Source organism: Hypanus sabinus, unplaced genomic scaffold (genome assembly GCF_030144855.1).
Source record: "Hypanus sabinus isolate sHypSab1 unplaced genomic scaffold, sHypSab1.hap1 scaffold_170, whole genome shotgun sequence".
NCBI classification, from domain to species: domain Eukaryota; kingdom Metazoa; phylum Chordata; class Chondrichthyes; order Myliobatiformes; family Dasyatidae; genus Hypanus; species Hypanus sabinus.
This window is the reverse complement of record NW_026779784.1, coordinates 351,671-377,118: the sequence shown is the minus strand read 5'-3', so window position 1 is coordinate 377,118 and position 25,448 is coordinate 351,671. Positions and strand designations below refer to the sequence as shown.

General features: G+C 43.0%; 1 protein-coding gene across 4 annotated transcripts; it reads left to right on the top strand.

Moving 5' to 3' along the window:
- The first annotated feature begins 922 nt into the window (after window positions 1-922).
- LOC132387287 (gastrula zinc finger protein XlCGF49.1-like) lies at window positions 923-22,718 on the top strand. Of its 4 annotated transcripts, none has more exons than XM_059959644.1 (3): window positions 923-1,053; window positions 5,154-5,321; window positions 11,079-12,588. In XM_059959644.1, the coding sequence occupies exon 3, from the start codon at window positions 11,486-11,488 to the stop codon at window positions 12,119-12,121; it is 636 nt and encodes a 211-aa protein (XP_059815627.1). In that variant the 5' UTR covers window positions 923-1,053; window positions 5,154-5,321; window positions 11,079-11,485; the 3' UTR covers window positions 12,122-12,588. The 4 variants fall into 4 exon arrangements, 3 of the variants coding, with proteins under 3 accessions (XP_059815627.1, XP_059815626.1, XP_059815631.1); XR_009509846.1 differs by lacking the exon at window positions 11,079-12,588 and adding an exon at window positions 22,310-22,718 and having other exon boundaries at window positions 1,017-1,157; XM_059959643.1 differs by having other exon boundaries at window positions 1,017-1,157.
- Window positions 22,719-25,448: the final 2,730 nt, after the last annotated feature.

Below are 25,448 nucleotides of genomic sequence, written 5' to 3'. Positions count from 1 at the left end.
TCCCTTGTTATGTGTCCGGCTGTGCCGTGTTGTTGGTGGAGTGGGCAGCGTGGTGTTTGTCTCGATTCGGGTCACAACACCAGAATTGCCAGCGGGGTCCACACACAGTGTATTAGTCAACAGAAAACCTTTCGTCCCTGCAGTCTTTGTCTCCTGGTAAACTCAACACCCTGACAGTGTGGACCATAGATACCCCTTCCTCTCAGAGTCAGGGAATCATTCAAACAGCTGATCGATATATATTGGTCATTAAAATTCACCCAGATTCGTTTGGACGGATTTGACGTGGAGTTCGGGGTGTCACAATGAAAGGGCCGGATGGCCGAACTCTCTCCGTTGTCCAAACATCCTTCCAGGTGAGGCGACACTTCACCTGTGAATCTTCCGGGGTCGCCCGTTGTGTCCGCTGCTCCCGATGCGGCCGCCTCTACACTGGTGACACCGGCTCCACCGCAGTTGTGCGGGGTAGGGGTGATTTTTTTTGTGGGGGGCTCGATGTTATTGTTCCCTTTTGTGCGGAGGGGTGGGTTTTGGGGTTTGATGATTGGGATCCCGTTCTTCTTGATCCGGGGGGTGGGGTGGGAGTTTGATTTTTCTCCCTGAGCGACTTTCATGCTCTTTCTTTGTTTCGTGGTTCTATGGAGAAACAGAAACTCAGTGTTATTTATGGATAGCTGCTCTAATAATAAACTAACCTTTGAACTATCCGCTCCGTGCGGGAGTTCCCGGTGTCCAAACATTTTCATTCTGATTTCCATTCCTGCTGCTACCCGGCCTGCTGTGTTCGGCCAGCGTTTTGTTTGTGTTGCTTTGGATTTCCAGAATCTGCAGACTTTGTCGTGTTTGTGATTTAACTCTCCGTTGTCCTTCCGGCCCCCGACCACGGGTGGCGCTGTATAGATCTCCAGCCACTGGTGGCGCTGTGCAGATCTCCGGCCTTCGGCGACGATGTGCAGACCTCCGGCCATCGGTGGCGCTGCGGAGAAACGCCTGCTGAACGCATGCGCGGTGCCGAGTGCCGCTGTTGTTGGCGGTTCTCCGATTCGAGCAGGGGTGAGTCGGGAATGATCCCGGTGTTGTGTAACTCGGGGGCCGGTTGCATTGGGAAAGGGCCGGGCCCGAGCTCTGCCGGACGGCTGAGGAGCAGGGCTGAAGTGGTAATTTTTTAGCTGCCGGAGCTGTGGGGGGGGGGGCGGTGGGTGGTGGTTTGATTGATAAGTTCGTGGCCTAAGTTGGAAGGCCTGAAGTTATACAGCGCTCGGTGCCTGCACGTGTCGTTCAACTCTTTGAGTGATTATGCAGAAAGTTTGAAGTTAATAACTTTTGTGGTATTTCTGTTTGACATAATTGAAAATGGCTAGGTTTTGTAAAATTGATCGGTTTTGTAAAATTGACTCCTTCCACCTTAGGCCATGAACTTATCAATCACTTCCAGTTTGTGATATCCAATTTGTGTACATGCTCATTTCATTTACTGGGCAACTGCCTTGCCCCATACGTGCAATGAGCAGGTGCACAAATTGGATGTGACATATATAGGGCTTCCTATAATGGCAAGCAGTAAACCAAGGTGAAATAAATATATGAATTCCAGAGCTCCACAGCTAAGACATTAACAAGATGACAGCCTATCATTACATTTCAGTGTATAACTGGTAAAATTAAACATATAATACTTAATTTAATAATATGACAAAATATTGCATTGTTGCACTTAACCGATTATCATAAAATATAATTATCAAGCAAGTAAAATAACTTTGTTTGCTTAGAAGCCAAAGGGTTGTTACTGAGAAAAATTTACTTTAGGATTTGCGAGTAATCCACGGACCACCATAGATGTAGCCTTACTAATACGACTGAGTCAGAGCAGACGGCAGGGCCCGCAGCGCTTAGCAGTGTTCCTCAGAGGTATAAAAATAACAGAAATAAAGCAATTCATTTTTTACGATTTTAGCCACCTAAATTGGAACCAAGTAATCAAGTATGAAAAAATAAACTCTGATGAACTATTGCAAAAGCCACAAATATTGCTGAATGTTATTCTCAAAAGTGGTAGGTTGGCAAATCTGCCTCGTACCATTTCTCTCGCAGAAATGGTTGGACGGGAAGTGTATCTGTGAGTGTCGATACAATCTCCTCACACGTCGGGTGTTACATAGTTCGACCTTTACAGATCCTGTTTAGTCTTTAAATATATAAAAAGTTAAAGAAGTTTGAATCTTTACATAAATTATTATCGCATTTATACAAATAGAAAATATCGTTGTTTGGAAGTGACAAATGTTAACGGGAGGACAGCAACCATTTGGGAGTTTTGGAAATGCATTTCATCTCATTCATTGCCTCACTAAATTACTCTTTTTCCTATCAACACAAAGAGAAAAAGAGCCTCTTTCCCATCAGCTACAGTTGGTGGAGCGAGGCCAAGGGGTTGATCCGCTATTAATGGTAGTTGAAATGACATAAAACTACCTTATAGCCCAGAAATGTTTTTTTTTCCATTTAGCTTGTAAAACAAAACTAAATTTATCCAGGTATAGAAGAGGATTTTGGATGATTAGCTTGTGTATTTGATCAAAATCAGGAAGAAGATGAGCGAGCAGTGAATTTTTCTTTCATTGTTTTAAACTTCTAAACTTGGGTTTCTATGTTCATTCCTTGCTTAATATAGCTCCTTCCTGGAAACCAATGGTACCCGTTGGAAAGAGCAGGAAAATGCTTGCACTTCTGTGCAGGTATTTCCCAGCTTCCTTGGACAATGGGTCGAGCGAGAAGGAATTTCACAAATACCTAAATAAAAAACAGTCACAGCTCCAGGATTAAACCAAAAACGATCAAATATCCTAATGTTATTACTGGTACTTTTCCCCACCAGCCAACACCCCCACTTCCCAACCCCCTGCTTCCGTAGAATTCCCTCTATTTAATATGTGGCTGCTGTTAAATTACCCGCTTGTTTATTTTGACTTTTTTACAGAGGTATCGGAGCAGTTGTCCGGTGAGCTCTGGTAGCACTGCACCTCTGAATGTATGATCCCTTCTCCCACCTGGTTCCATCTGCTTATCTCTGCTCATCTTGTTCAACCTCTGTGCAGTCTCCTAAACCCATCTTCCTGCTTCAGTGATTTACATCTCCCATCTGGGTCATCTTCGGTCCACCCTGTATCCCACCTCCTCAATGTTATATATCAGCAAACTTTCTTCCAACCTCTGTCTTCATTGTGAAGTGTTCTTTTGTACCTTTGGCCTCGCTGAGTCATTTCCAGAATCGGTTATTGTTAGCTGGAATGCCGGAGGGTCATCAGGTCCCAGTTCTGTTGTGCATTGGTGTGGAGGTGCTAGTTTATGAACAGTGACGGGCTGACACACTGCAGCATTTTGCTGGCAGCAAAGAGTACTGGGAGAGTTGGTGCTTGGGCTCTAATCCTGTGATCGGCTTTCCAGGCAAATGGAACTATTGGTGTTTTGGCTTTGACTTTGGTTTGAGCTTCTACAGATGGGGCCGGACGCTCGTCCTGCAATGAAGCAGAAATTTCGAGCAGCTGGACATTGGTTGTGGGGAAATCCCGGATTGCACGACCCAGTGTGAGATGTGGGGACGATGTGTGAGACTCTCAGGGTTGGTGAGTGGCAGATTAAGCTGTGTGAGTCTGTGAGGTTGGGTCCTGGGATATCATAGTTTTTGATCCAGCTAAAGTGGACCCCGGGATCGAGCTGTTTGGGCTTGTGAGGTGTTGATCGAGTATTTCTGGCCTGGGATCAGATGTTTGTTTCTGGAGTTCCTTTGGAAGCAATGACTGCCAGTCTGAGGAGAGGATGAGTTCCCATTCCATCCTCACAGGGAGAGGCTGTGAGTAACTGGGCTGTTCCGTGTTTACAACAGTAGAAATAGACCCTGAGTCTGGTGTTCAAACTGTGTTTGGAAATCTTCCCCCCCCCCCCCCCCCCCCCACTGTCAGACAGTGGAAATCAGGCAGCTGTGCTGGAGATCTGCACTAATAACTGAAAATGTTTGAACTCAATCTAATGAAATGTTATTAATTGAATTGTATTGTAAGCTGTTCCTTACCTGCAGAGTCTTTCTGGTAATTCCAGTTTCTTTTTATTTCTTGGTTTATATTTCATGAAATGGACCTGTTTTAACCTGGAAATGAAAATGGCTGTGATAGTTTGTAGGCCTCCGTTAGAGTCTCTGCAGGTCTCCCCTCTCCACGCCAACGATGTTGTGCAAGGGAAGGGCATTAGGACACACACAGCTTGGCACCGGTGTCGTCGCTCAAGGACACACAGGCAGCCTCTGCCAAGGCTCGAACTAGCAACCTTCAGATCACTAGACCAACGCCTTAACCACTTGGCCACGCGCCAGCACATGTGATAGTAGAACAGTAAAGAAAGCACAACTTTTCCCTGTCAATTATCCTGGAACCGATTTTTCTGTTTTTCCTGGAAATGTGTTCAGTACAGTGTTCCTAACAAGGTTTACATGAATAATCTCAGGAACGATCGGTGTTATGAATGAGGAGCATTTGATGGTTCTGGACCTGTGCTCGATGGAGTTCATCAGGACGGTGGGGGTGGTGGGGGATGTATGGTTAATAAACCTACCGAATGCTGAAAAGCCTGGATACAATGGACATGGAGAGGATGTTTCCATTAGACTGTGATCTGACAGTGCAGTCTCAGAATAAAGATGCTTCCCCTTAAAACTCAGATGAGAAACATTTTATGGCCAGAAGATGTCTGATCTGTGGAATTTGTTGCCACAGAGGTTGGTTGAAGCTGCCATTTGGGTGTACATATGACAGAGATTAACATATTGATGATTGCTGAGCAGCTCAGGGTTACAGGAGGAAGGCAGGAATGTGGTGTTGGAATGAAAATCAGCCCTGGTTGAATGGTGGAGCAGACCAGATGTATCGAATCACCTAATTCTGTTCCTGTGTCTTATGTCTTACCATGACTGAATGATGGCTCCTTCTTATCCCATATCGTCTGTGACATGTGAGGGACAATAAAAGATTCTTCACTGAGATCATTACATCTGCCTTCAGTGTTTAAATTTCAGTGAGTTTTGTTCTTAGTAACATTACACAGAAATGTTCGGTTCTCCTTTTCATTATTAATGTGCTTCATTGTCTCTCTGTTTAAAGTTCGACCTGTGGTGAGAGATTTATTTGAAGAAAAACCCCAACTGGAGGCAAACCACGACTGAAGACGTGGGAACAGCAACAAATGAACCAGCCCGAGGACTGAGAGCACCGACTGGAGAGAACCCATCTGACTCGGAGATTCCGGTGATTCAGTCAGGAGAAAGTTTGGTGAGTCTCATTTACTCAAACACTGGTCCTTTAGACATTACATACCTGTACAAAGGAAGGGAGGAAATAGTTGGGAGTGAGACTGAATGTGCCCAGCAGAACCAGTTATGCCTCTGTCAGACCCAGTTGCAATCTCTCCAGGTCTGGTAATGTGCTTCCAGCAGCCCAGCCCTTTGAAACCACTCCCATTCCCTCACAGTGGTTACTCAGTAAAAGATCTTGCATCCTCTGAAGTCGCTTTTGGTCAGATCTGAGTGGGGAGAGGGAAAGAGAGGGGAGTGTTTTTACTGACTGTCTTTCAAAAACAGTATTTGTTTGAACTTGCTGCAAACTCACTACCCATACCCAGTACTTTCTCAACCAAATTATTGACATAGATGACAAGTAGCAATGGGTGTCACCCCAGGGAACGTCACTAAGCATGGAACTCGAGTCCAAGAAACAGCCTCTCACCATCACCCTCTGCCTCCTACCACCCAGCCATTCCCAGACTCTGGGGCTCTGTAACAAACTCAATGTTAACAGGAAGATTAATCAGTGATTAAGATGATGAGAGAATTGTGGCCTCCTGAAAGGACACGCGAGCTGAGCTGTCTGATTCACTGGACCAGTTCCACCCTCGATGACAACGTAATTTACCCCTTGCCCATCCACCCAGGTCATGTTACTTCCGATAACCCACAGTACCCCAACCACCCTCCGTTCCGCCAGTGGCCCCACACCCTTCTGACCATTCACCCCACACCGACACATAGACAGGCCCCCTTCACCCACGTCCACCCTCCCAGCTTGGGGAACCACAACAAACTGATCCCGCGATCCCGACACGGTGCAAAACTAAAACCAGGGATGCAAGACTGGAGAGCCCGGAGCCTCCAGCTGTCCGGCTCGGTCCCACCCCTTTCCCACAGCAATCAGCCCTCGATTTACACAAACCCGAGATTAACCCCTTCCTCACCGCCACCTGAACAGGAGAAACACCCGCATCAGCTGGGGTTGAGCTGCAGTTGGTCCCCATATGAGTTAAAGCTCCCCGCTGTCGGATATGGAGACCAGAATCGTACGCGGTAAAACCACATAACAATTACAGCACGGAAAAAGGCCATCTCGGCATTCCTAGTGCGTGCCGAACGCTTACTCTCACCTAGTCCCACTGACCTGCACTCAGCCCATAATCCTCCATTCCTTTCCTGTCCATATACCTATACAAATTTTTTTTTAATGAAAAAATCGAACCTACCTCTACCACTTCCACTAGAGGCTCGTTCCACACAGTTACCACTCTCTGAGTAAAGAAGTTACCCCTCATGTTACCCCTAACCTTTTGCCCCTTAACTCTCAACTCATGTCCTCTTGTTTGAATCTCCCCTACACTCACTGGAAAAAGCCTATCCACATCAACTCTATCAATCCCCGCATAATTTTAAATACTTCTATCAAGTCCCCCCTCGACCTTCTATGCTCCAAAGAATAAAGACCTAACTTGTTCAACCTTTCTCTGTAACTTAGGTGCTGAAACCCAGGTAACATTCTAGTAAATCTCTGTTCTCTCTTGACATCTTACGTATAATTTGGTGACCAGAACTGTATATAGTGCTCCAAATCTGGCCTCACCAATGCTTTGTACAATTTTAACATTACATCCCAACTCCTATACTCAGTGCTCTGATTTATAAAGGTCAGCATACCAAAAGCTTTCTTCACCACCACATGAGCTTCCTCCTTCAGGGAAATATGCACCATTAGTCCTAGATTTCCTCACACTGTCTACAAGCTTTCTCTATTTGTGAACTAACCTCCTCTCTCCTAGACTCTTCAATTTGATTCCCACCACCCAACCATTCTAGTTTAAAGTCTCCCCAGTAGCCTTCACAGATCTCCCCACCAGGATATTGGACCCCTAGGTTTCAATTGCAATCCGTCCTTTTTGTACAGGTCACTCCTGCCCCAAAAGAGGTCCCAATGATCCAGAATCTTGAATCCCTGCCCCCTGTTCCAATCCCTCAGCCACGCATTTATCCTCCACCTCATTCCATTACTACTGTCACTGTCACGTGGCACAGGCAGTAATCCCGACATTTCTACCTTTGCAGACCTTCTTCTCAACTCCCTTCCTAGCTCCCTATATTCTCCTTTCAGGACCTCTTCCCTTTTCCTACCTATGTCATTGGTACCTATATGTACCACGACCTCTGGCTCCTCACCCTCCCACTTCAGGATATGTTGGATGTGATCAGAAACATCCCAGACCCTGGCACCAGGGAGGCAAACTACCATCCGGGTCTCCTGACTGCTTACACAGAATCGCCTATCTGACCCACAAACTATTGAGTCCCCTATTGCTACTGTCTTCCTCTTCCTTTCCCTACCCTTCTGAGTTACAGGGCCGGACTCTGTGCCGGAGCCACGGCCGCTGTTGCTTCCCCCAGGTAGGCTGTTTCCACCCACCCCCCCAACCAACAGTACTCAAACAGGAGTACTTATTGTCAAGGGGTACAGCCACAGGGATACTCTCTAGTACCTGACTCTTCCCCTTCCCCATCCTAACTATGACCCACCTGTCTGCCTCCCGTGGCCCCGGTGTGACCACCTGCCTGTAACTCCTCTCTATCACCTCCTCACTCTCCCTGACCAGACGAAGGTCATCGAGCTGCAGCTCCAGTTCCCTGGCACAGTCCCTTAGGAACTGCAGCTCAGCGCACCTGGTGCAGATGTGCACGTCCGGGAAGCTAGGAGACTCCGGGACCTCCCACATCCGACACCGAGAACAGCAAGCTGCCCTCACACTCATAATTCCCAGCATGGAACCGTAATCCCACGGTGGATTTGTTCGGTGAGTTGTGAACAGACGTGATTAATGTCCCTGCAACTGGGGACTGCATAAATAGTCTAATAATTGTAATCAGACACACAGTCTCCTCGCCTTTCTCCCTCACCCCTAGCTACTTACCCCATTTCCCTCACCACACCCTCCTCACAGTTCCTCTTCCTCATAGGGCCCTCTACTCCAACCCTCCCTTCTTGCTCCCTCTCTCCCTCACTGTCTCAACTCTCCCTCACCCCTTCCTTATCATCGCCCCTCTCAATCATCCCTCTTCCCTATCCCTCTCAGTTACACTGCTACTTGACCAGTCTCCCACTCTCTTTCACCCCTTTCCTTGCGCTCTCCTTTTTTGCCACTCTCTCTACCCCTCTAGTAATAAATCGTACTCCTCGCTCTTGTTTCTCTTCATCTCCTCACTCTGTCATGCCTCTTTTCATTTCTCTCTCACTCTCTCCCTCTGCATCTCTCCATCTTTCTCTTACTCTTCCATTCTCTCTCCCATTCCACAATCCGTCCCTACCCCTATCACCCGCCAGCCCACTCTCAATATCAGTCACCCTCTGTCTTCCCCTCTCCATCTCCTCCTCTCTCACGCACCTCAATCAAACTTGTCTCTCACTCACTCACCTCCGCCACTCTGTAACCGCCTCCATTACCGGCTCTCAACCTCTCTATCTCTCTCCCTACATCCCACCCTCCCCCCTCTCTCAAACACTCTCCCTGCTGGCTCCCGTATCCCACACTGTCTTCCCCTCTTTCTCACCCTCTAAATCTACCACTCACCCCACGCGTTCTCCCTCTTCGCTCCCTGTCAGTCCTCCTTCTCCTCCCCCTTTCTCCCGTCACACCCCGCACTCTCCACCCCATCCCATATAGTGGTATGCAAATGGCTGGGCACCAGTGGTCAAACTTCCTGTTACTGTGAATAGTTAAGTGAGTAGAGGGTGAACTGGTCTCCAAAAGTCATAAAATTAAAGACAAAACATTCTTTTCAACATTTTAAGCAAGATTAGTGTATTATTAAAAACAAAAAATGCTGGCAGAACTCAGCAGGCCTGACAGCATCTATGGGAGGAGGTAGTGACAACGTTTCAGACTGAAACCCTTCATCAGGAGTTTAGTGCATTATTTCTGTTTTTGTACAATTTTAGAGTGGGAAAAAAAAAGGAAAGGAGCACCATGGAAAAGTTTGGGCACCCCAAGAGATTTGAGATCTCAGTTAAATTTTACCAAGGTCTCAGACCTGAATTAGCTTGTTAGGACAATGGCTTGTTCACAGTCATCGTTAGGACAGGTTATGCAAATTGCAAAGCTTTATAAATACCCTGACTCCTCAAACAGTCTGGGGCCTGGGATGGTGGTGAGGGAAGAAGTGTGGGGGCAGGTGTAGCACTTCTTCCGTTTGCAGGGATGAGTGCCCGGAGGGAGGTCCATGGGAAGGGATGGGGGAGATGAATGGACAAGGGAGTCGCGTAGGGAGCGATCCCTGCGGAAAGCCGAGAGAGGGGGGAAGGTGAAGATGTGGTTGGTGGTGGGATCACGTAGGAGGTGGCGGAAGTTGTGGAGGATTATTCGTTGGATCTGTAGGCTGGTAGGGTGATAGGTGAGGACCGGGGACTCTATCCCTGGTGGGCTGGCGGGGGGATGGGGTGAGGGCAGAGGTGCGTGAAATACGGGAGACGCGATGGAGGGCAGAGTTGGTAGTGGACGAAGGGAAGCCCCTTTCTTTAAAAAAGGAAGACATCTCCTTTGTCCTGGAATGAAAGGCTTCATCCTGAGAGCAGATGCGGCGGAGGCGGAGGAATTGAGATAAAGGGATAGCATTTTTGCAGGAGACAGGGTGGGAGGAGGAATTGTCTAGGTAGCTGTGGGAGTTATTTGCTTTGTAGTAGACTTTGGTGGACAGGGTGTCTCCAGAGATCGAAACAGAAAGATATAGAAAGGGGAGGAAGGTGTCGGAAATAGACCAGGTGAATTTGAGGGTGGGGTGAAAGTTGGAGGCGAAGTTAATGAAGTCCCAGGCCCCAGACAGTCCTTTCAGGTGAGGCACCACTTCACTTGCAAGTCAACTGGGATGATATACTGTATCCGGTGTTCCTGATGTGGCCATTTATACATTGGGGAGACCCACCGCAGACTGGGAGACCGTTTCGCCGAACACAGGCGCTCTGTCCTCCAGCAGTGGCGGGATCTCCCTGTGGCCACACACTTCAATTCCACAGACCACTCCCACTCCAACATGTCTGTCCATGGCCTCCTCTACCGTCAAGATGAGGCCAAACGCAGGTCGATGGAGCAATACCTTATCTCCCGCCTAGGTAGCCTCCTACCTGCCGGCATGAACATCCAATTCTCTGCCCTCCATTGAAACTCCTGCCCCACGCCCTTACCCCCATCCCTGTCTATTATTTTAGTCTGTTTCTGTGTTGTACATTTCTAGAAGAACCTGAAATATTACAACAATTCACTCTAAGCCCTTTTAACAGCTGTGCGGACCAACCATTCACCTCAGCACGAATTTTTTATATGGCGTTAAAACTGTGGCACTTTATGTTAATAATACATAAAAGAAAATCCCAGCTGCACATCAAGGATGACTATTTGCATGAGACTGTTCCAGTTCCTGTGGGGCCAGGACCCATGCAGCTCAGGAGGAAGAGGGAATAATACCAATGGAGAGAGTCAAACTGAGCCAAGGCACAGATTGGAGACGGCAGAAATACCCCATTCTTATAGAGACAGGAAGAGCATCGGGGAGTTGCTGGTCATTCCAGATACCAGCACTCTGCCCAGTCAGGAGATGATTTCTCTGTCCAGCTTGTTTTGAACCTCACTGTAACCGTGTGATACCAAATCAAACCTTGGCAACTCAAGTGATCTCATCTGAAATGTTGTCCTACACACATTGATGGATTTTGAAAATCTTTTTACAGGTTAAAAATGAGAAGGAATTTGTCTCCAGGAATCTCAAACTTGGCACACCAGTTTTGCTGTCTCTGTCCAGATATTTAAGAAGTGGAGCAAGGGATTCAATCGACCATCCTTCCTGCTCAGACTGTGGGGAGGGATTTATTCGGTCATCTGACCAACTGGCACGCCCGTCATTTTACACAGGAGAAAGGCCATTCACCTGCTCAGATAGTGGGAATGGATTCACTTGGTTATCACAATTGAAGGTACATCCGCAAGTTCACACTGGGCAAGGCCATTTACCTGTTCTGTGTGTGAGAAGGGGTTCAGTCTGTCTTCCCATCTGTGGACACACCAGTCAGTTCACACTGGGCAGAGGCTGGTCATCTGAAGAATTTGTGGAGAAGGATTCACTCGGTCATCTGATCTAATGGCTCACCAGCTAGTTCACTACGGGGAGAGGCCTTTCACCTGCTCGGACTGTGGGAAGAGATTCATTCAGTCATCCACCCTACTGGTACATCAGCGAGTTCACACTGGAGAGAAGCCGTTCACCTGCTCGGACTGCGGGAAGAGATTCACTCAGTTAACCCACCTACAGAGTCATCAGCGAGTTCACACGGGGGAGAGGCCATTCACCTGCTCAGAATGTGGGAAAGGATTCACTGAGTTATCCAGCCTACAGAGACATCAGCGAGTTCACACTGGGGAGAAGCCATTCACCTGCTCAGAATGTGGGAGGAGATTCACTCAGTCATCCACTCTACTGAGACATCAGGGAGTTCACACTGGGGAGAAGCCATTCACCTGCTCAGAATGTGGGAAGAGATTCACTCAGTCATCCACCCTACAGAGTCATCAGCGAGTTCACACTGGAGAGAAACCATTCACCTGCTCAGTCTGTGGGAAGAGATTCACTCAGTCATCCACCCTACAGAGTCATCAGCGAGTTCACACTGGAGAGAGGCCATTCACCTGCTCAGTCTGTGGGAAGAGATTCACTCACTGTTCCAGCTTACAGAGACATCGGCAAGTTCACACTGGGGAGAGGCCATTCATCTGCTGAGAATGTGGGAAGGGATTCAGTCCCCAACTACTGGCACACCAGTCAGTTCACAATGGGGAGTGGCCTTTGTTATGAATCTCTAGGTTTTGTTTGCTGTGGACTATCACTTTAAGAGAGTGAGAGAGAGAGAAATGAAGAAGGTGAATCAGTTTGACTTGCAGCCTTTTTACATCGCTCGCAGCTTGTTTAGTTTTAACCAAGGACACAGACACTCAGAGTCAGATGGGGATGAAGGAGGAAAAATGGAAGGATCGAAACCAGGGAACCAGTGGGCAAGGGTCTCTGTTTGGAATTTTCCTATGCCCACAAGGGTGGGTTACTTATCGATTCAGGAAACGTCGAATGTGTGGTTGTTACCTTGTTTGATCCATAGGAGTGGATCTGTTTTGGGGTATTCTGTGAAGACCACTGATGTGTTAACCCTTGCCTAGATGTGGTGTGGTAATTCACTTGACGATACCTCTTGTGCCAAGTCACTTTCGGTGCTAGTTCGTATGTGGATTTGGAACGATGACAGATAAAATCTACAGCGACTGTTCTCTCATTTTACCACCATGGAACCTGTGGAATTCAACATAATTGCCTTCTCTCGACATTTACCCTGAATTACAAATATCTCTCTCATCACCTATTCCATGGTTGAACTGAACTTTCATACTTTACCATCTCAAGACTCCAAGCCTTGTTTCCCCCGAGAATAGTTTGGGAGTTATATTTACACACATATATACACATGACACTTAACTTTTGTTTATCTTTCTTAAGTTACTATATTATAAGTGGATTGTATTAAAGATTGTTTTAACATCAAAAACAGACTCCAGGTGTAGTCCATTGCTGCTGGTTCATTTCTAAAGCGTAACAATTCAGAATAAAATTGGGGCCTGCAACCAGAATATGAACAGATTTGGGGGTGTATTGATTAGTTATCGATTTCATTGGGGAAATTTGCTTTTGATTTATTTGTGTGTGGAAAATCTGCAGCAACGGATGTTGATAGATGTCTGGAAGCACCAACATCTGAGGCATTAGAAGTTACCAGAAGGATTGAGTTGTTGAATACTGCTAGAAGGTTCAAACTTGCTAAGGGGAAACCGACAATGTGGAGGGATCAGATGCAGAGGGTAATAGCTGAACATTATGTATCTGAGGGTGTGTATAAAGTGGAGGAGTTGGAGGTGTTTCCTGAAAGTAAACATCGTGAGCTTGAGCTCCAGGACAAGCGAGAAAAAATTAAAGATGGAAGCTGCGGAAAGGCAGAGGCAGCTTGAAACTAGACAGGCAGAAAAACAGAGGGAGGAAGCAGTAAGACGGGCTGTTTGAGCTGGAAAAGATAGAGAGATTGCAGCAAAGGGGTCTAGCATTAGACTCTAGTGATAAGTTGAGGCCAGTCAAGAAGTTAAATTGGTACCACCATTTGACGAGGTAGAGGTTGATAAATACTTCTGGCATTTTGAGAAGTTTGCTCAGAGTTTAAAGTGGCCAAGAGAGGGTTGGCATATTCTCTTACAAAGTGCAATTCAGGGGAACGCTTAGCAAGCCGATTCTGCTTTGGCAGTTGATGAAGCAGCTGATTATAGAACACAGAATAGTACAGCACAGTACAGGCCCATCGGCCCACAATGTTGTGCCAACCCTTAAACCGTGCATCCCATATATCCCCCCAACACCTTAAATTTCTCCATATTCCTGTCTAGTAGCCTTTTGAATTTCACTATATCTGCTTCCACCACAGACTCAGGCAGTGCATTCCACACACCAACCACTCTCTGAGTAAAAAAAACCTTCCTCTAATATCCCCCTTGAACTTTCCACCCCTTGCCTTAAACCTACGTCCTCTTGTATTGAGCAGTGGTGCCCTGGGGAAGAGGTGCTGGCTGTCCACTCTATCTATGCCTCTTAATATCTTGTATACCTCTATCATGTCTCCTTTCATCCTCCACCACTCCAGAGAGTAAAGTCCTAGCTCCCTTAATCTCTGATCATAACGCATACTGACTAAACCAGGCAGCATCCTGGTAAATCTCCTCTGTACCCTTTCCAATGCTTCCACATCCTTCCTATAGTGAGGCGACCAGAACTGGACACTGTACTCCAAGTGTGGCCTAACTAGAGTTTTATAGAGCTGCATCATTAACTTGCAACTCTTAAACTCTATCCCTCGACATATGAAAGCTAACACCCCATAAGCTTTCTTAACTACCCTATCTACCTGTGAGGCAACTTTCAGAGATCTGTGGACATGTACCCCAGACCCCTCTGCTCTTCCACACCACCAAGTATCCTGCCATTTACTTTGTACTCTGCCTTGGAGATTTCACCTTCCAAAATGTACCACCTCACACTTCTGAGAGTAGAAGCAAAAAGTAGTAAGGTGAAAAGTAAAAGTGGCAGGCAGGCAAATCCAGGGCAAAAATCAAAAAGGGCCAGTTTTCAACATAATTGTATAAGGGCTAAGAGTGTTTAAAAACAAGGCTGAAGGCTTTGTGTGTCACTGCATGAAGCATTTGTAACAAGGTGAATGAATTGAATGTGCAAATAGTTATTAATGAATATGATATAGTTGGGATCAAAGAGACATGGCTCCCAGGTAACCCAGGATGGGAGTTCAACATCCAGGGATATTCAATATTCAGGAGGGATAGACAGGGAAGAAAAGGAGGTGGGGTAGCGTTGCTGGTTAGAGAGGGGATTAATGCAATAGAAAAGAAGACATTAGCCTGGAGGATGTGGAATCAATATGGGTAGAGCGGCGTAACACTAAGGGGTAGAAAACTCTGGTGGGAGTTGTGTTCATGCCACCTAACAGTAGTAGTGAGGTTTGGGATGGCATTAAACAGGAAATTAGAAATGCGTGCCATAAAGGAATAGCAGTTATAATGGGTGAGTTCAATCTACATATAGATTGAGTGAACCAAAATGGTAAGGGTGCTGAGGAAGAGGATTTCTTGGAATGTATGTGAGATAGTTTTCGGAACCAAAATGTCGAGGAACCAGCTAGAGAGCAAGCCATTCTAGACTGAGTATTATTGAGCGATGAGGAAGGGTTAGTTAGCAATCTTGTCGTGCAAGGCCCCTTGGTTAAGTGACCATAATCCGGTGGAATTCTTCATTAAGATTGAGAGTGACATAGTTAATTCAGAAACAAAGGTTCTGAACTTAAAGAAGGGTAACTTTGAAGGTATGAGACAGGAATTTGCTAAGATAGACTGGCAAATGATAATTAAAGGGTTGATGGTGGATATGCAATCGCAAGCATTTAAAGATCACATGGATGAACTACAACAAGTGTTCATCCCTGTTGGCAAAAGAATAAACCTGGGAAGGTAGTGCACCCATGGCTAACAAGGAAAATTAGGGATAGTATCAATTCCAAAGAAGAATCATACAAATTAGCCAGAAAAGGTGGCACACCTGAGGACTGGGAGAAATTCAGAGTCCAGCAGAGGAGGACAATGGGATTAATTAGGAAAGGGAAAAAAGATTATGAGAGAAAGCTGGCAGGGAACATAAAAACTGACTGTAAAAGCTTTTATAGCCTTTTAAAGAAAATGATTGGTTAAGACAAATGCAGGTCCCTTACAGTCAGAAACAGGTGAATTGATCATGGGGAATATGGCAGACCAATTGTATAACAACTTGGGTTCTGTTTTCTCTAAGGAGGACATAAATAATCTTCTGGAAATATTAAGGGACCGAGGGTCTAGTGAGATGGAGGAACTGAGGGAAATACATGTTAGTAGGGAAGTGGTGTTAGGTAAATTGAAGGGATAAAAGGCAGTTAGCTCCCCAGGGCCAGATGGTCTGCATCCCAGAGTGCTTAAGGAAGTAGCCCAAGAAAAGGTTGATGCATCAGTAATAATTTTTCAAAACTCTTTAGATTCTGGATTAATTCCTGAGGATTGAAGGGTGGCTAATGTCACCCCACTTTTTAAAAAAGGAGGGAGAGAGAAACCGGGGAATTATAGACTGGTTAGCCTGACATTGGTGGTGGGGAAAATGCTAGTGAGTTATCAAGGATGTGTTAACAGCACATTTGGAAAGCAGTGAAATCATCGGACAAAGTCAGCATGGATTTGTGAAAGGAAAATCATGTCTGACAAATCTTATAGAATTTTTTGAGGATGTATCTAGTAGAGTGGATAGGGGACAAGCAGTGGAAGTGGTATATTTGGATTTTCAAAAGGCTTTTGACAAGGTCTCATACAGGAGATTAGTGTGCAAACTTAAAACACATGGTGTTGGGGGTATGGTATTGAAGTGGATAGAAAATTGGCAGACAGGAAGCAAAGAGTGGGAATAAATGGGACCATTTCAGAATGGCAGGCAGTGACTAGTGGGTTACTGCAAGGCTCAGTGCTGGGACCCCAGTTGTTTATAATATTTATCAATGATTTAGACAAGGGAATTAAATGCAGCATCTCCAAGTTTGCAGATGACATGAAGCTGAGTGGCAGTGTTAGCTGTGAGGAGGATGCTGGGTGACTTGGATAGGTTAGTTGAGTGGGCAGATTCATGGCAGATGCAATTTAATGTGGATAAATGTGAGGTTCTTCACTTTGGTGGCAAGAGCAGGAAAACAGATTATTATCTGAATGGTGGCCAATTAGCAAAAGGGGAGGTGCAACAAGACCTGGGTGTCATTGTACACCAGTTATTGGAAGTGGGCATGCAGGTACAGCAGGCGGTGAAAAAGGCAAATGGTATGTTGGCATTCATAGCACGAGGATTCAAGTACAGGAGCAGGGAGGTTCTACTGCAGTTGTACAAGGCCTTCGTGAGAACACACCTGGAGTATTTTGTGCAGTTTTGGTCCCCTAATCTGAGGAAAGACATTCTTGCCATAGAGGGAGTACAAAGAAGGTTCATCAGATTGATTCCTGGGATGGCAGGACTTTCATATGAGGAAAGACTAGGCTTATACTCGCTGGAATTTAGAAGATTGAGGGGGGATCTAACTGAAACGTGTAAAATTCTAAAGGGATTGGACAGGCTAGATGCAGGAAGATTGTTCCCGATGTTGGAGAAGTCCAGAATGAGGGGTCACAGAGGGGTCACAGATAAAGGGGAAGCATTTTGGGACCGAGATGAGGAAAAACTTCTTCGCACAGAGAGTGGTGAATCTGTGGAGTTCTCTGCCACAGGAAACAGTTGAGGCCAGTTCATTGGCTATATTTAAGAAGGAGTTAGATATGGCCATTCTGGCTAAAGGGACCGTGGGTACGGAGAGAAAGCAGGTACAGGGTTCTGAGTTGGATGATTAGCCATGATCATACTGAATAGTAGTGTGGGCTCGAAGGGCCGAATGGCCTACTACTGCACCTATGTTCTATGTTTCTATCATCCGAACATCAACTCCCTAATCATTCTGCATCACTTATTAATTCCTTTTTAATTGATTATGGCATAATTGAAATTTGGAGGGATATGCATCCTAGTGATAGAGAATACTCTTTTCTTTCTCACATGTTCATAATAAATATTCGAAAATTGACTATTTTATAGTCGACCCTCAATTTCTATTTAATGTTCAGAAATGTGAATATGATGCAATTGTTATCTGTGATCATACTCCTTTAAGCCTAATATTTGAACTGAAAGATGTTGCTTCTACCAGACCACTTAGGTGTTTTCCAGAACATTTGTCAACAAAGCTCTGAATTTGTTGAGTTTATTGAAACTCAGATAAAAAATTTCTTTTTCTCTTTAATAACACAGGAAATGTCTCAAAGTTAGTAATTTTGGATACATTAAAAGACTTTAGGTGGTCAGTTTATTTCATATATAGCTAAACTGAAGAAACAGAATGGAATTAGATAAAATCTCAAAACAAATTAAAGAATTAGATAAAATCAATGCTATCTCTCCAAGTGTTGCTTTGTTTAAAACAGGAGTGGAATTACAATCACGGTATAATTTATTACTAACATATCCTATGGAAGGATATTTAGTTAAATTGAAAAGTCCGTTTTATATTTTTTGGGATAAAAATAATAAGCACTTAGCTTCCCAATTAATGGCAGCTGGAGCTGAAAGACAATGTTTAAAGATTCGTAAAAATAATGGAGATATATCAAGTAACGATGAAGACATCAATAATACTTTTCAGGATTTTTATTCTGATCTTTATAGATCTCAACTTTCTGCAGATTCCTCCAAAATGAAGGCTTTATTTTTACATAAGATTAAATTTACTCACATTACTGTTGAAGATCAACAGATGCCTGATGCTCCAATTATTGAGCATGGAATTCAGAAAGCTATGTTGTTAATGCAGTCAGGTAAAGCTCCTGGACTTGATGAGTATTTGGTAGGATTTTACATAAAAATTGAAAGGTTACTTTCTCCATACCTTTTGGAAATATTTCATGAATCCTTTGAGAAAGGTAGTTTACCTTCTCTATTTCCTTAGCTTCTATTTCCTTAATCCTTAAGAAAGATAAAAATCCTACTGAATGTTCATCATATAGACCTATTTCGTTATTAAATTTGGATTCAAAATTTCTCTCTAAGATAATGTCTAACCACTTGGAAAATATTTTAACTAAGATTACCTCGATGGATCAAACAGGCTTTATTAAAGGCCGTTACTGTTTCTCCAATGTTCAGAGATTGATGAACATTATATATTCATCTCTATCTAAGGAACCCCAATGTGTTATCTCTTTCGATGCAGAAAAGGCATTTGAAAGAGTTGATTGGTCATATTTGTTTAAAGTTTTAGAAAAAAAATTGGCTTTGGTAATAATTTCAATAGGTGGATTCAAATGATTTATAAGAATCCTATTGCCACAGTTATTACTAATAATTTCAGGTCCCCTTTTTTCACGTTCACGGGCACAAGACAGGGTTTTCCATTATGCCCTTCATTATTTAATCTTGTACTGGAGCCTTTGGCCATAAAACTCTGTGAAGCTAAAAATAATCATGGTATTTCTATAAATTGAACCATACATAAGATTTCTCTTTACACAGGTGATCTTTTGGTTTTTATTTCAAACCCTGTGGAATCAATTCCTAATCTTTTGGAAACACAAAGATTTTGGTAAATTTTCAGGATATAAACTTCAGTAAAAGGGAATTGTTTCAATTAAATGCCCCTGTGTTTATATATAATGATATTCCATTTAAAATTGTTCATTCTTTTAAATATTTAGGTATTATAATTACTAAAAAATATAAAGATCTTTATAAAGCTAATGTAGTTCTTTCAATGGACTCCATGAAACAACTATTTTCTGGATGGTATTCACTTACTCTTTCTTTAATGGGTCGTACCCATGCCATGAAAATGATGATTTTACCTAGATTTTTATATATTTTTCAGAAAATTTTCTTTTCATGAATCTTCTATTTCCTTAATTTGAATTATTTTCAATGGTTCCCTTCCAATTTTATTTTACATAAAAAGATTTTTATATATTTTCAAAAAAAAAGTTTGATCAAACTGACTCACTTATCTCGTCCTTTATTTGGAACAATAAGGGACCAAAAATTAATAAGTATCATTTACAATAATCTAAAAAAAATGGTGGTCATGCACTTCCTAATTTAAGACTATTATGGGGCTGTTAATATTCGACAATTATGATTTTGGCTATATTGGCTTGATAAGAGCCCAAAACCAGCTTGGATTGATTTGGAATTAAAAGCTGTCAAACAATTTCATTTAATCTCATTATTAGGAGCTCCACTACCTTTACTGCTCTCTAAAATTCCAAATTTAAATCTCTACGCAGTCATTAAACAGTCCTTACGGATTTTGTTTCAGTTTCACAATTTTTAAAATTTTAAACAACTTAAATTGTCTGGTTCTTTATATCGAATTTTTTTATTTAAACCTTCAATAACTGATCCCATTTTTCTCCTGTGGAGAAATCACGGGATCCGTTCTTTTGCAGATTTATTTTGTGATGGCTGATTGATGACTTTTGAAGAGTTAATTAGCAAATATTCTCTCTCTCATATACACTGCAATATTTTCAGGTTAGACATTTTTTTTACAAGAATACTTATCTAAGTTTCTATATATGCAAGAACCTGATTTGTTGGATACAATTTTGAATTTGAATCCCGTAGTAAGAGGTTCCATTGGTAGAATTTATAATTTATGTTTACTATAAAAAGGTATCCTCTCACTAAAGATTAAAAAAGATTGTGAGAGAGAACTTCATATGACCTTTGTTAATGAAGATTGGTTGCGAGTTCTGAAAATAGTAAATTCTTCTTCGATATGTGCCAATCACGGTTTAATTCAATTTAAAATTGTTCACCGTTATTATTTAACAAAGGTAAGATATCCAAAATATTTCATAACATAGACAATAACTGTGATAGGTGTAAAACTGAAATAGCCACTTTGTCACATATATTCTGGTCATGTTCTTCATTAAAATCTTTTTGGAAATCTTTGTTTTCTACAATTTCTAAAGCTCTGAAAATTAATTTACAACCTAATACATTGACTGTTTTAATTGGAATAGTTCCACATCATATTCAGGGTATTGCATCTTCACAGAAACATATAATTGCATTTGTTACATTGTTGGCAAGAAGGGCTATTTCATTAAAGTGGAAGGATACCTCTGTCCTTACATTAATTCAATGGTTTTCTCAAGTAATGTTATATCTGGGTTTGGAAAAGAAAAATGGAAGTAGAACTTTTGATCCTTGATTCGATTTTGAGAGAACATGGGGCTGTTTTGCCAAATTATTTAATTTGAACTATTTTATATGGTTTCCTTCCAATTTTATTTTATATAAGGATGAATTGGCAGTTAATGATTCTTTTTCTTTATATATATATATATATATATATATATATATATATATATATATATATATATATATAGAGGGAGGGAGAGGGAGGGAGAGGGAGAGAGAGGGAGATAAATAATGGTAAGATGTATTGCTCTGAGAGTTGATTCCTAATGTTTTTTTTCTCTTTTCCCTTTTTTTGTAGTTAGGGTTTGTAGTGGGGTTTCTTCTTTTTAGTTAGTTGGGGTTCTCCTTTTTCCCTTCTTTTCCTTATATATATATATTCATTTTCATATATTTTGATAAGCTTTTTTTTCTTCAGCTTTATTAATTGTATATATCAATATATATCAACTTGTTGAAGTTTTGTATCATTTTATAGCTGTAGATTATGCATCAATAAAAAGTTTCTGAAAATGAAAATGGAGATTCATTATTTTTGTTAAAGGATTTATGATTTAATCATGATGGCATGAAGTCGATCTGGTATTGAATTGAGAAGCGGCAAGACCTTTCCTGAAATGGAACAAACGGAACAAATAAAGAAATCGGAGAAATCTGTTACTTTCGCAAAAATACATGATATGAAACTTGAATTTGGTTCGCTTACAGATGACGGATGCCAACAGAAAGCTTGACAAATCTATCTCGACTGTTCAAGAATCTCTGAAGAATTTGGACTTTCAATTTCAGATGCTCAAACAGACTACCCATCGAATTGAGAGGGCACAGTAACTATTCAGGCAAACAGTTAACGAACAAGAATTGAAGATGTCATCTATGGAAAAGAAAGTTAATGATGTCACATTGGAATTATCAAGAACAACGAGAAAAAAAAATGATTGATTTAGACAGCAGAGCACGCCGGAGGAATTTTCGGGTTTGCCTGAAAATACTGAAACTGGTGACCTGTTAAAATTCTTCTGAGATATGCTACATTCACTTTTTAGTGAGATCCTTGAAGCGAACCCTTTACTGGACAGCGCACATAGAATTCCGAGATTTTGGCATTTATCTGAATTACGTCCACGACCACTCATCCTTTTCTTGCATTGTTATACAAGCAAAAAAGCTATACTCCGAGAGGCTAGAAAAAGAGGACAACTAATCTACAATTCAACTGAAATTAGTATAGTGGAAGATTTTGCTCCTGAGATTTTTGCCGAAAGCAGGAAATACTGGAAAGTGGTGATTTTTTCTTTCTCAATAATAGAAGTTTTGAGTCTTTTTTTTCTATGAGTAGTTAAGAGGAGTTGTGGTTCCTTTTTTATATTAGCTCAATATTATACTCTACATGATTTTGACAGTGCATATTCCTTTCTTTGCACTTTTATTGAAATATACATTTGATAGATCTTCTCTGACTCTCAAGTGATCTCATCTGAAATGTTGTCCTTCACCCACTGATGGATTTTGTATATCTTTTTACAGGTTAAATTTGACAAGGAATTCTTCTGTGGGAATTAAAACACAACAAACCAGTTGTGCTGTCTCTGTCTGGATATTTAAGAAGTGGAGCAAGGGATCCAATCAACCATCCTTCCTGGTCAGACTGTGGGGAGAGATTCACTGGGTCATCTGACTGACTGGCACACACATCATTTTACATAGAGGAGAGGCCATTAAACTGCTCAGACAACAGGAATGAATTCACTCAGTCATCTCATCTGAAGGTACATCAGCGAGTTCACACTGGGCAAGGCCATTCACCGGTACTGCGTGTGGGAAGGGATTCAGGCTGTCTTCCCACCTGTGGACACACCAGTTAGTTACACTGACAGAGGTTGGTCATCTGCTGAACTTGTGGAGAAGGATTTATTCGGTCATCTAACGTAATGGCTCACCAGCAAGTTCAAAGTGGGGACCGGCAGTTCACCTGCTCGGACTGTGAGAAGAGATTCACTCACTCTTCCACCCTATGGAGACACCAGCGAGTTCACACTGGGGAAAAGCCGTTTACCTGCTCAGAATGTGGGAAGAGATTCACTGAGTCATCCACCCTACTGGTACATCAGAGAGTTCACACTGGAGAGAAGCCGTTCACCTGCTAAGAATGTGGGAAGAGATTCACTGAGTCATCCAATCTACAGAAGCACCAGTGAGTTCATACCAGGAAGAAGCCGTTTACCTGGTCAGGCTGTGGAAAGGGATTCACTTCATCATCTAATCTACTGACATACCACCGAGTTCACACTGGAGAGAGACCATTCACCTGCTCAGACTGTGGTAAGGGATTCACTCAGTCATCCAAACTATAGAGTCATCAGCGAGTTCACACTGGGGAAAAGCCATTCACCTGCTCAGACTGTGGGAAGGAATTCATTCAATCATCCAATCTACAGAGTCATCAGAGAGTTCACACTGGGGAGAAGCCGTTCACTTGCTGTGAATGTGGGAAGGCATTTTCGTCATCTCATCTACTGAAACACCAGCAATTTCACACTGGTTAGAGGCCGATCACCTGCTCAGACATTGGGAAGAGATTATCTCAGTCATCTCCACCAAATGTGCATCACTCAGTTCACACTGGGGAGTGACTGTTCACCTGCTGTGAGTGTGGAAGGGATTCTCTCAGTAATTAACCTTGTGGTTCACAATAGGGAGAAAGTTTCAGTAAGCTGCATACTGGATATTTGTCCATCCCCATTGCTGAATGCAATTTCGAGAGTGACTGTCGGTGCTGAACTCTGCAATTATTGCTGCTGCTCACCACACCCAGTTCTGCACCCTGGTCACCAGGCATGGGTGGAGTTTCTTCTACTGCATATTCACCTTTAATGGGACTGGAGTTTAATATTCTGGCTCTGAGACAAATAAATCAGTTCTATTTTGAACTCTGTCTTCGGAATCTGTTGAATTTATAACACTGCTAGTGTATAGTAGAGGGTCAACTCAGGCCAGCTGGACCCTGCCAGTTATACTGTTCCAGGTCAATCCTTTTAAATCCTCCCCTGTTGTTCACCTCGCTCTGCCAGTGGTGATGGGTTCCAAGCAGTCACTATCCTGTGGGTGAAGAGTTGTCCCTTGAATTTCCTGCAGACTGAAGAAGTCGAGCTGACTGCAGTCCTGCCTGAGATGTTCTTCGCCCCTCAAATCTCTGGGCTGAGGAAGAATGACATTGGTAGTTAACCTCCTTATTCATGGCTCATTTCCACATTATGGGTCATTTTCCCTGCTTCTGAAGGGTTATGAAAGCACTCTGTCCCCTAAAGACTGAAAGCGGAATGGGGAACCATCTGTCGGATGTTCAACGGAGCAGGGTCAGAAACCAGAGGCAAATCGGCACAGGGCAGAGTTTGGGGCTCGGCGATGATCAGGGTAAAAACGTATGATGAGGAGAAGGGAATCAGCAGCGGAGCGTGGCAACGAATGACGGAGTAGCAAGATTTGGAAGCTGATTGACAGAGAAAATAATTTGGTTGACTGATGACACAAACAATACCTGTGGTGAGGTGCTCCACGTGTCGAGGAACGTGTGTGTTGGGAACGGTTTTATCTATTGGGGGGAGTTGTTCCTGCTTGTTTATCCTGTAATGTTATATCTGGATGGTTATTATGAGTTGTCCTGTCTGAAATAATGCATTGATTATCATGTAATTTGTAAGATTTTGACTCTAAAACTGGATCACGCTTGAATTTATGGTGGCTTTTTGAAGTGATGGAGGTCATTCATCAGTTTGTATTTTAAAGCAATATGTTGGTGAACGATATTTGCCACTTGATTGTACTTTTGTAAGTAATTCGATTGAGTTAAACTGCTGCAGGATCCTGGATTGTGTTGGATTGTGTCTGGTTTCACTTGGCATTTTGTGCACTTACTGCCTTGTTTGTTTGTATCTGATGTATTTTTGATTTTTTTTTACATTTTGTTAACCACCTCGTCCTGTATTTATGCAAGGAACCCCTCTGTTTCTGGGAAGAGGTCTCCAACTCTCAGTCAGGTTCTCGATGCTTCCCTGTCACCGTCTAGTCTGCTCAGATCGTTGGGATGTCTCCCATGGATGGTCATACTCATTCAACTGGTTAATGTTTTCTTCCAGAGTGAAGACTCATTTTTCTGAGTTGGCCTCTCATTTAAGTTTTCTGGTCTGTATTTCTTATTACGATTGCATATCCACACATGAAGTGCTGAATCCAGTTCATGTTTGTTGAAAAAAAATACTTAGAAGTTTCATCTGACTGTTCTGTGATTTTTTTTCAAGTGTATGATTTCCCTCCCTCCTGTCCAAAGTCTAAGTGGGTTTGAGTGTAAATAGTCCTTTCTAAAGTTGCTATTTATCTTTGTAAAGTTGCTAATTGAAATAGGACCAAGATATTTTTATTAAAGAAAAATCAATGTTGGTATTGATGAAGGTGTTTATTGCATTTGTTGTATTTGTTAACTATTTAGCTCTGTTTGACAGGGTTTTTTTAAGCCTTGAACTAAATTTTGTCAAAGGTTTTTCCAGATACGTGGGAATCAAGAGTCCTGATGAAGGGTCTTGGCCCGAAATGTTGATTCCCATCCATAGATGCTACCTGACATGCTGAGCTCCTCCAGCACTTTGTGTGTAGTTCTCTAGCATTTGCA